General features: G+C 59.0%; 1 protein-coding gene across 2 annotated transcripts in view; it reads left to right on the top strand.

The window, feature by feature from the left end:
* The first annotated feature begins 8,159 nt into the window (after positions 1–8,159).
* The window catches only part of DUS3L (dihydrouridine synthase 3 like), a 5,219-nt gene continuing 1,743 nt past the window's right edge, over positions 8,160–11,635 (top strand). The window contains exons 1-7 of one of the 2 annotated variants that reach the window (XM_007460557.1): positions 8,160–8,257; positions 9,294–9,582; positions 9,841–10,353; positions 10,728–10,769; positions 10,925–11,077; positions 11,303–11,419; positions 11,599–11,635. The exon at positions 11,599–11,635 is cut by the window's right edge and continues 53 nt beyond it. In XM_007460557.1, the coding sequence (XP_007460619.1) occupies positions 8,160–8,257; positions 9,294–9,582; positions 9,841–10,353; positions 10,728–10,769; positions 10,925–11,077; positions 11,303–11,419; positions 11,599–11,635 (1,249 nt within the window). The remainder of the gene's footprint in view (positions 8,258–9,293; positions 9,583–9,840; positions 10,354–10,727; positions 10,770–10,924; positions 11,078–11,302; positions 11,420–11,598) is intronic. The other variant, XM_007460558.1, reaches the window with a different exon arrangement.

Genomic DNA, 11,635 nt, shown 5'->3' with positions numbered 1-11,635 from the left:
AACCCCCCCCGCCCCCTCCCCGACGGCTCCGCGTTCCCAGTGCGCCCCCTAGCGGCCCCCCAAGCTGACTCAGGGGCGGGACTGTGGCGGGGTGGGCGGGGCTGGACCCTCCACGGCCCCGCCCCTCCCCGGCCTAGTTACTGAGAAACACCCGCCGCGCAGCCCGGCCCTCGGCCAGCAGCACTTAGGCTTCTGCCCGCAGTGTCCCCGCCGCCGCCCGCGTTCCTGGGGCCGGGAGCTCTGGCTCTCACTCCCGCCGCCTGATTTCTTGGGGCCTCCTCACTCTGACTCAGGCCGTCTGCATTCCTCTGATCCCAGCAGCCTGGGGGTTTGTAAGGGCATTAGGTCTTCCTAAGACCCCACCCCCACCCCAAAACACACACACCCCCGCCAGCGGCCTGTGCAACTTGCACTACGACGCAGTGTACATGGTGACAGGGGACACTCAGGCAGCATCACCCGCCGTAAGCGAGCTCATGCGGGTGTGGGTCGCGCTGGATGCGCGAGCAGGATGTAGCCCGATTGTGAGTTTGTGGGTGGGTGAGTGGGGGCATGAGGGTGAGCATGTGTCAAAGCGGCGGCGCTGCGGCTGCCCCGTCACGGTCCAGGATGGAAAGAACAGGGGTCTGTGCTCGCCTCTCCGTGCCTCGTTTTCCCCATCTGTAACAGGGAGTATTAGCAGTAGATCCTACTAGGGCTGCAGTAAGGATCAGATGAGTTAAGTACGAGTAACCATGCCCGCTGGAGGTGAGCAATGCCCAAGCGTCTGTCACTACTGGTGCCGCTAAGGACTCACTGTCAGTGACACACACACCCTGGCCTGAAGGGAAGGCTGAGGCACTGGTGGCCGTTCACGCACAGACCCCCAAACCTTGTTCTAAGCAGGGTCACACCCAGCACCATCCTCGTTCTCACACATACCCAGACACCCTTCTGAGAACAGCGCCATCACTACACACACACACACACACACACACACACACACACACACACAGTTCCTTGTAGAGACACAGGCACACGCTTAGCAGCCCACTGGCCCTCAGAGCAGCTCCAGGGGCGACTCCAGGGGACAGGGTAGGATTGCTCCTGCACACGTGTACACTCGGCGGATCGTTACACACACACACACGCTTTTCACACAAAACCCTCTGACACTCACACTCAACCCCGAGCGCCAGGTGCCCACCCCACAGCCATGCACGCACAGGAATCGAGGAGACCCTGCTGCTGTGCACACTTGAGCACACATGCACATGCTGGGCGGGTCCGGGAAGCACAGCCCCCCTGTATACACGTAGCCAGACCAGGAGCCCACCCCCACCCCGGCCAGCCACCATTAAGCTGTCACCAGCTGCCCCTTGGCAGCCTCTGCTTGCCCACCCTTCCCCGGCTGGGCTGGGGACCATGGGAGAGGGGGCGTGCAGACACATGGGGTGCAGGACACACACATGTGCCCACCATGTGGATGCTCGTAAAACGGTTGCCCTGGTAACAGCAACTTGAAAGACTCAGTTCTTCCTCCAGGGTGGGCAGGGGCAGGGGCGCAGGGGCAGGGCCCGGGGGGCCGAGTAGGACCCATGCCCGCCTTCCACGATGGGGAGACCCGGTCCTACTCCGGCCTGGGAGGAGACCCCTCCACACTCAGGGACACACACATTGACCCAGTCACACACGGAGAAGGCTCCCCATCACACTCAGGCCCCCAGAGACCCTGCCTGACTCGGGGCCGGCCCCACGTGATCACACCAGACACAGGTGTGACGCCCTCACACACCAGTGTGTCACCTCATACAACCGAGCACCCCGGCCACTCTCTGTCGCCAACCACAGGCTTTGCCACCCCCTGGACAGGTGGTGACAGACGGACACCCTGTCACACTGGCTGACTCACATGGTAGCGGGAACTGGGGCACACACGGGCATGCCCACCTTTGGCCCCCACCCCCGTCAAGGAGCCGTCTGGGCCCAGCTGCCTGGGAGGCCGAGGGGATTCAGGGGCTGGTTCCATTTGCAGGAAACACGGGTATTTACAATGCTTTATTTTTAAACCTTCCTTGTTCCAGACTGGGGCTGCTGTGGGGCAGGGTGGGTGGAACTCAGCCTTGAACCTCCCACGCTGAAAGTGCAGCCCGTGGCCAGGGACTGTGGTCTCCCCAGTGCACGGATGGTGGGGAGGAAGCTCAGCGAGGAGCAGGGGGCACCCAAGGGCCTGTGGCCCCTGGGGCTGATTTGAGCCTGCTGGCCCCAAGGTCAAGGCTGAGGCAGGGGTGGGACAGTGCAGGGGCAGCCAGAACCCAGGCCCCGCCACTTGCCTACCCCCACCCTGGAGTTTGCCGGAAATTAGTTCCACTCCTTCACTGCCTCCTCACCGCCCCCCCACCCCGAGGTAGCTCCAGGCAACGCCTCCCCTTCCCCAGCGTGCTTGGAGCCCACGTGGCATGAAAACCGAGGATCAGAGAGGTCAAGACACTGGCCCAAGGTCGCACAGTAAGGCAGAGGTTCAAATCTGGGGCTGGATGACTCCAGAACGTTCAGCCATGGCCCCCAGCTGCTCCTCCACCCCTGTCCCCTGGGGGCTGGCCCCCTGCCCTCCCCTGGTGGTCACTGCTCCCCAGGGGGAGTGGGGAGTGTTCTGTTCATGGGTGGAGGCCTAGGTGGAGGTTTTGGGAGGCCAGCAGCCGCTGGCCAAGACGCAGACTTGGCTGGTGGAGAAGTTTCCATCTTAGCACCAGGAGCTGGTCCAGCGGTCCTGGACCAGCTCCTGGCGCTAAGCTGCACCTCGGGGACCCCTCCAGGGAGCAGCCCCATAGGGGTGGAAGTGGCCCGGCACCCTCTGTGTCCTCTGTACCTCCAGCTGCCCCCCAGCCAGAGCATCACCCCACAATAAGCGTTACTCCATCCCCTAGCGCTGGTGGCTGAGCTTTGGCTGATCCTCAGTTTCCCCATCTGTGAAATGGTTCCTGTGTTTGTTCTGTGCCCAGTGCAGACCCGCGGCCGTGGGAAGTGAGTGTTGTCTTCCCATGGAGACATGAGGGGATCGCCCAGGGTCACTGGGCCAGCTCAGCACAGGGCTGCTGATTATCAGCCAAGAGGCTCCCTGAAACCAGGTTTCGGGGCTCTTGATTTGACAAAGTTATCCTCACCAAGAGCTGGATGATGCTGAGGGCCCAGAGAGGCCTCAGCCCCTACAGGGAGCACAGCTGGACCCCCACACCTAGCTGGGGGTCAGAGCAAGGGCCGCGGGGACCAGGGAAGGAGCCGGCCCGACTGGCTGGAATGGGGCCCACGAGGCCTTGTGGGTGGCAGGAAGGAGCTGGCTGGTTCCAGAAGAGGATGGGAAAAGCAAGGCTGGCAGCCGTCCCCACAAGGCCATTTGCAGCCGCAGGTCACAGATCGAGGGCCCTGTCCCTGGGGGGGCCCACGTCGGCAAGGCAGGAAAGCCATCAGGCCTAGGGGCAGAGGGATGGGTGGGGTAGGCCTTGGGGTTGGGGGACACCTGAGAGGTGCGGCCCGGGCTGAAGACCTTACGGGAGCTTACAGACCGCCCCCCCCCCAAAGCCACAAATGTGTGGACACTATGTGTGTATCCACGCACACACATACAGTAGACACACAGACACGCTCACAGACTTAAATACGCACATCGACACGCAGATGCACAATTACGCACACAGATGTCCCCCAAAGTCAATCATACTCTGCAAATGCGTATACACCATCACACACACTCACACGGACACACATAGTACACACGCACACACTCAGATGCGTACGGCAGCCCCAGCCCCTGAGGCTCACAGGTGCCACATACATCCCAGCACCCCGGCTCTTGTCACCCGCCAGCCTGGCCCTGCCTTCTCTCGTCCTTGGCCCGGGCTGCCCTAATCCTGGTCTCGTGTCCTGAAGCCAGAAGATAAGGGGCAGCTGCAGCCCCAGATAAAGGAGGCGCAGCCACAAATCCGGTGCGGCCCCGGCGGCAACGGGCAAAGATCCCAGGCCGCACCTGCCCTGTGCTTCCCCCGCTATCTGGCCTGGTTGAGAGGGACAGAGAGAGGGCAGGGGAGACAGAGACGTAGAGGGAGAGAGAGACAGAGGGGGGAGATGCCTGCGGGGGGGCGCGCAGCAGAGAAATGGAGACATGCAGAGAGAGAGAAAGATGGAGAGAGACAATACACAGGGAAAAGAGAAATGGCAGAGAAAGATATGAGATAGACACACAGAGAGAAGGAAATACAGAAAGAGACCCCCCAAAAACTGAGACAGAAACAGGAAGAATAAAAGAAAGGGACAGAGGCAGGGGGAGCCCCAGTGACTGGGCTGAGTGCCAGTGGTACCTTCCCAAGGCTCGGCCCCACCCCCTCCTGGGTGCCTCAGTCTCTCCACCTGCTAGGGGCCCCAGCGCGACCTGCGTCCCTCCTGCTTCCTCAGATCAGCCAAGGTCAGGCATTGGTACGACTCACGCCTGGTTCAGGGTTGGCGGGGGGCATATTTCTCAATGTCCCCACGCTCTCCAGGCTGACACCCGGGAAGTCCTCAGCTTCCTGCCAAATCCTCAGTGAAGGTGGGACCCCCACCCAGCAGGTCCGGCCCCCTGTGCCTCAGTTTCCCTAGCTATGACAAGATGCATTCACTCAGCAAATGTTCACTGAGCACCTACTGTGTGCCAGGCCCGGCACTGCATGGTGGCAACACAGAGTGACCAGAGCAGACCTGACTCCCACCAGCCCTGGGCTCATAGTTTAATGGGGAAGATCCTCAGTGCATCCCTTTTCCAGAGAAGGAGAAGTTGAGAACAGAAGGGTGAGTGGAATGAGCAAGGTGACTGGGTGCAGGGAATAGTGTTCCCGGGAGAGGGAACAGCATGTGCAAAGGCCGGGGGGTAAGACCGGCTCATGGGAGTCGGGAATGGAGTTGGTGCTTGAGTTTAGGGAGTGAGGAGGTAAAGAGGGATGAAGCTGGGGAAGGCAGCAGGGGCTGGATTGTGCAGGGCACAGGGCTGGGGCAGTAGGGAGCCATGGGAGGACTGGGAGCAGGGGAGGGCCATGGTCAGATCTGGGTTTCAGAAAGAGCTTTGGGAGCCTGGGCTGTTGGGGGCAGGATGGGAGACTGAGGCCTTGGAAGGGGTGTTGGTGGGAGAGAGGGGATAGACTATAGAGAGACCCTGGAGAGAAAGCAGGGAGGACATGGGGACTGACAGGCTGTTGGGAGAGAGACAGGCAGGCAGGCTGACGCCCAGCTCTCTGGCTAGGCGGTGGGGCAGCCCCTGGGCCAGGGACCTCTGCGGCCCGTGGATTCAGGTAGCGTTGGGATGAATACCTGTTCCCTCCACATAAGATCAGAGAGAAGAGTAACAGAGTTAATACATGAAAAGACCTTAGGACAGAGCCTGGCGTACAGTAAGTGCTCAAAACTTGTCTAGCTACTGGTAAATGATTAATATTACACCATTATAATAACATAATAAATAATAACAATTAACAGGAATTCCCTGGCGGTCCAGTGGTTAGGACTTGCGCTTTCACTGCTAGGGCCTCAGGTTCAATCCCTGGTTGGGAAACTAAGATTCCGCAAGCCGCGCAGTGCAGCCAAAAAAAAAAAAAAGCAAGCAACGAATAGTGTGTCACTTATATTAATACCATAGTTGTTAATGGCCAGTCCACAGTCTCCCTTTCTCCCCCTCCCCACAGAAAGCGTTCCGGGATTGCCTTACACAGAGAAGGCAGGTCATCACAGGGCACAGCCAGGGAGCCCTAGGAGGGTTCTCCTTGGAGGCTGAGGCTCAGAGAGGGGAGGCTCATTCCTGAGGTTGCCCTCTGTGGGCCTCAGTTTCCCCACCTGAACAGTTGTCTCCCCAGAGTGGTCTGGGTGCCCCTGGGATGATGTCAGGGAGACGATGGTAGAACCTCAGGAGGCAATGGGACGGGCACCTCAGGAAGAAGCGAGCTCTCGTCCCTGGAGGTGGGTAAGGGGGGCTGAGTCTCCCAAGGACCGCTGTGGTTGCTTCCAGAGTCCCCAGCTCCACTGTTTTATTCCCAGATTGTCCTATAGAGGGCGGCAGAGGCCAGAGATGGAAGACAAGCTGCTCCCTGCCCCCATTCCATCTTCTCCCAGGTCTTGGAAAAGCTGGTGCTGAGCCTGTTGTGGGCTCAGGCAAATCTTTTCCCTCCTCAGGCCTCAGTTTCTCCATCTGTCACTCAAGGAACACAGTCCCTGCCTCACTTCCTGCTCAGGGAAAGCTCTGTCAAGTTTAGCAGTGAAATGCAGGGGGGAGCTAAGGGATTGGTTATTCCCATTCTGCACTGTGTTCATGTAATTCAAGGCAAATTATAGTAGTAAAGTAACAGTAACAACAGTACTCATTAATATTTGTTGACTGTTATTTATTGAATCCTTGCTTTCTAAAAGATATTTCTATCAGCCCCATTTTTCTGATGAGGAGACTGAGGCACAGAGCAGTTAAAGGACAAGGTTCTGGACTTCCCTGGTGGAGCAGTGGTTAGGAATCTGCCTGCCAATGCAGGGGACATGGGTTTGATGCCTGGTCCGGGAAGATCCCACATGCCGCGGAGCAACTAAGCCGGTGCGCCACAACTACTGAGCCTGTGCTCTAGCGCCCTCGAGCCACAACTACTGAGCCCACGTGCCACAACTACTGAAGCCCATGCGCCTAGAGCCCGTGCTCCGCAACAAGAGAAGCCACTGCAATGAGAAGCCTGTGCACCGCAATGAAGGGTAGCTCCCGCTCGCCGCAACTAGAGAAAGCCCACATGCAGCAAAGAAGACCCAACGCAGCCAAAAATAAATAAATTTTATAAATAAATAAAGTTTTAAAAAGGACAACGTTCCGGGACTTCCCTGGTTGTCCAGACTCCGAGCTCCCAATGCAGGGGGCCCAGGTTCGATCCCTGGTCGGGGAACTAGATCCCTCATACACGCTGCAACTAAGAAGTCTGCATGCTGCAACTAAAAAGCCCATGCCACAACTAAAAGGTCCGGCATGCTGCAACTAAAAGATCCTGCGTGCCGCAACGAAGATCCCTCATGCTGCAACTAAGACCCGGTGCAGCCAAAAATAAATAAATAAATATTTTAGGGGGGGAAAAAAAAAAAAAGGACAATGTTCCCAGATGGTAAGTGGAAGTTCTGGGATTCGAAACTGGCAGGCTGAGTCCAGAGCCCTGAGGTCCCTGTACTACATCAAGGCTCTTTCAGCAACAGGGAGCTTTAGGAGGGTGCAACAGGGCATGGTGGGGACTGTGGAAAATGACTAGATTCCGCCGTCCTTGGCTGTTTGCCCTCCCACTTCCCTCGGGGTAAAATCCCAAGTTCTCCCAAAGGCCCACAAGGCCCTGCAAGACCTACCCCCTTCACCTCCCTGCCCTCACCTCCTCCCTCTTTCCCCCTCCCTCACTCAGCAGCAATCACACAGGGCTCACTGTTTCTGCAACACACCAGGTGCAGTCCTGCCTCAGGGCCTTTGCATTGGCTGTTCCCTCAACGTGGAACACCTTTCCCTCCGATATCCCTATTTCTCTCCTTCACTTCTTTCGAAAATACTCAAATGTTACCTTCTCCGTGACGCTTTCCCTGACCATTCTATTAAGAACTGCAACCACCAAAAATGGCTTTCCCACTTCCCCTTCCCTGCTTCATTACTGTCCGACATACAGTATACCTTACTTATGTTATTATGTTCATTGTCTTCACCACTCCTATCTCAGCTTTTAAAGGCAAAGAGTTTTTGATCTGTTTTATTCACTACTGTATCCTTAGCATCTAGGACAGCATCTAGCACACAGGCACTCGATGAGTTATTTGTTGAATGAACGCCCTAAATAAAAGTAGCAGTATTTAAACAATTAAAAACCCCATCAGGAAATCAAAGCACTTCTGTGGGCCGATTGTGGCCGGCGGTAAGCCAGCTTCAGAGCCCCAAGTGGATTACTGAACGTTTCCGGTTCCCGCAAAGGGCTCAGAGGTATGTACGGGACCCGAGGCCCCACCCACTGTTAGGCTCCGCCCAGCTGCGTCGACGCGCATACAATGGCGTCACTTGGAGCCACCCGGGCATGCGCATTTCACCAGTACGACCGGGGAAGACACACGCGCGACCCGGAAGGCCTCGCCGCAACACTCCAAAGCGGGTGTGAGGGGGGCCGATGGCGGAGGGAACGGTGGAAGCCCCAGCAGAGAGTGGTGGCGGTGGCGACCCAGGAGCCATCGAGCCGGAACGGGGAGTAGCGTCCATTAAACTTCAGTGAGTCGCTGGGTCGGGGGAGCAGTTCACGGAGTCTTCCCGGCACCCGTAGCGCGGCCCGAGCGGCGCATGCCGGGAGCTGGGGCAGCGGCCCAGCGCGGGAGGCTCGCAGGCTCTTCTGTTTGGGCCCTTCCTTCGCTCGCAGGGTCAGCGAGCTCCCGTGGTCGCGCACGTTGGGGACTGTCACATGTGCGAAAGACACCGCGGTCCGTGCTGGGGTGGGCGGGGTTTGAGGCGGAGGTCGCAGTGCATGCTGGGGAGTGTAGTCCCAGCATATGGCGGGAACAGCGCAAGTGCATCTCAGGCCAGCCGCAGTTACAGGCAGGGAATTGTGTCTGAAGTGAGTGCCCGGGGGCATGCTGGGGCTTGTAGGGCTGAAGGGCATGCTAGGAAATGTGGCGGTTCTGGACCCGTTGCAAGGCACGCGGGAACATGTAGTTTCCTTTAGCCTAACATAGCTGGGGGCGTTCACACCTCACACCTGTACTTCGTCAGTCTGAGCACTGGGGACCCAGGAACAAAATACGCCCTCCCTGGGATTTCCCTGGTGGTCCAGTGGTAAAGAATCCGCCTTCCGTTGTAGGGGACGTGGGCTCCATCCCTGGTGGAGGAACTAAGATCCCACTTGCTGGGGGGCAACAAAACCCGCGTGCCACAACCACTGAGCTTGTGTGCTGCAAACTGCAGAGCCCATGCACCCTGGAGTCCGCGCGACACAACTAGAGAGAGGGAAAACCCGCACGCCACAACTAGAGAGAAGCCTGCGCACCACAACGAAGACTGCGCGTGCAGCAACTGAGGCCCGATGCAGCCAAAAAATAATAATAAAGAAAATAAACAAAATAGGTCCTCCCTGTGGCCTTGAGGTGCTCCTAGGCTGGCGGCTGGCTAGTTCTAAGTAGTGAGCACCCCATCAGCAGAAGCATGTAATCAGGGACAAGTGTTCTCAGGCCCTTTCCCCAGCGTTCGTTGAATCTGAGCTCAGGGGAGGGACTTCTTCCACAAGCCCTCCTTTCCCCTGCCCCTCTGCTGGCAGATACCTAACCACCAAGGAGCACTTCCACGAATTCCTGGAAGCCAAAGGGCGGGAGAAGCCCAGCCAGGAAACCGAGGCTGGAGACCCTGATGGCCATGACCTGGATGAGCCTGAGGCCAAGCGGATCCGGCTGGAGGATGGGCAGACAGAGGACAGGCAGACAGAGGAGGCTGTTGAGCCTGGGGAGCAGCCACAGGCTCAGAAGAGGGCCCGGGGTCAGAACAAATGCCGGCCCCATGTGAAGCCCACCCACTATGACAAGAACAGGCTCTGCCCCTCCCTGGTCCAGGTGAGTGTCACGGTCTCCAGAAAGTCCCAGAGGCCTTGAGTGTGAGCCTCTCTGCCCCCCATTCAATCTTCATGACGTTATGATGTAAGTGTCGTTATTGTTCCCGTTTTCCAGGTGAAGAAACTGAGGTTTGGTGAGGTTACTGACTTGTCTGAGGGCACACAGTCAGGAGAGGAGAGAGCTGAGGTTCAAACCCAGGCTGCCTGGCTGCCTCAGCATCTCCCTGTCCTCCCTCATTGCCTCCCTGTTTCCCTGCAGGAATCCTCCGCTAAGTGTTTCTATGGCGACCGCTGCCGCTTCCTGCACGACGTGGGCCGCTACCTGGAGACCAAGCCAGCTGACCTGGGCCCCCACTGTGTGCTCTTTGAGACCTTCGGCAAGTGCCCCTATGGTGTGACCTGCCGCTTTGCTGGGGCCCATCTGGGGCCCGAGGGCCAGAATCTGGTGAAGGAGGGGTTGGTCCAGGCCCCGCCCATCCGCAATGGCCTGGACAAGGTCCTGCAGCAGCAACTGCGAAAGCGCAAGATCCACTTCAAGCGTGCAGAGCAGGCCCTGCGCCAGCTGAGCAAGGGCCAGCTGCCAGGCCCCACTCCCAAAGCCACTGTCCCCGAGGTCATGGAGGCTGAGGGTGCCCCAGGGCAGGACAACTGCGACACTCAGCAGGCCCCCCAGGGGCTGGGCACCGTTACTCCTCCCAGGGGCCCTTTAAGGACCTGCGGGCCCCTGACAGATGAGGATGTAGTCAGGTTGCAGCCCTGTGAGAAGAAGCGGGTACGTGTCATGGGCTTCCTGCAGAGGACACTAGCAGTGTTGGGGGCAGATAGAGCTGGACACTCACTCCCAGCTCTGGAGGGCCTGGGCTGTGGCAGAGGGGGGCAGTGGGAAAGGCTTCCTGGAAGAGAGGGCATTGGGATTGGGGTTTTGACAGTTGAGTAGAAGTCTCTAGTGGAGGAGAACATGGAGAAAAGAACATTCCTGGTGGAGGGATTGGTTGGCCTGTGCAGAGGCACGGCGGTGAAAGGGATCCAGGCTGATTGGGGCAGGACAAAGCGTGTGGGGCAAAGACTGGGGAGGCTTGAGGCTTGAGAGGCCTTGAAAGCCACGTTGGAGGGTGGAGGTTCATTGTGCATTTTCTTTCCCACCAGCTGGACATCAGTGGCAAACTGTACCTTGCCCCCCTCACCACGGTAGGACCCACAGTGAGGTGGGCTGGGAGCTGGCAGCATGGTCATCCCAGCAGTACCCACTGCCTCCCCGCCCTGGGGGCTTGGGGCCTGGGCGGGTGTCTGGGGTCCCTGCCTGCCGTGCCCTCACATGTGAATCTGTCCCCTGCTGTCGTCAGTGCGGGAACCTGCCCTTCCGACGGGTCTGTAAGCGCTTTGGGGCAGATGTGACGTGCGGGGAGATGGCTGTGTGCATCAACCTGCTGCAGGGCCAGACATCTGAGTGGGCCCTGCTCAAACGCCACCCCTGCGAGGATGTCTTCGGTGTCCAGGTCGGTGCAGCCCCGAGCGAGGGAGGGAGGGAGGGAGGGAGGAGGGGCTCTCAGCTGCCATGTTTCAGAGCTACGTTCGGGTCCGGGCTCTCCTGGCTCACCTCCCAGACCCCCTGCCTCAGCCACAGGCCAGGTGCCAGCCTAATGCACCTCCAGTAGCTGCTGGCCTTGGCACAGGGCCAGGCAGGGAGGGCCCCTCACCCACTGCCCGGCCACCCGCCACAGCTTGAGGGCGCCTTCCCCGACACCATGACCAAGTGTGCCGAGCTGCTGCACCGCACCATCGAGGTGGATTTCGTGGACATCAACGTCGGCTGCCCCATCGACCTCGTGTACAAGAAGGTACCAGCCGCTCAACCCTGGCGCCCCACGAAGGGCAGAATGTGGGTGGGCGGAGTCCCTGGGGAACCTGTGGGGGCCTGTGGGCCTCGTTTTCCCCATCTGTACAGCGAGGATAGCAGGGGGTGTCGGGCCCAGCCGGAGTCACGCGTTCCTAAGCCCGAACTGCCCGTCTCTCCCAGGGCGGGGGCTGCGCCCCCCTGCAACACCCAGCCAAGC

This window comes from Lipotes vexillifer, unplaced genomic scaffold (assembly GCF_000442215.2).
Source record: "Lipotes vexillifer unplaced genomic scaffold, Lipotes_vexillifer_v1.1 scaffold1011, whole genome shotgun sequence".
Lineage (NCBI taxonomy): Eukaryota > Metazoa > Chordata > Mammalia > Artiodactyla > Lipotidae > Lipotes > Lipotes vexillifer.
Note: the sequence above shows the minus strand (reverse complement) of the source record. Positions and strands in the feature narration are given on the sequence as shown.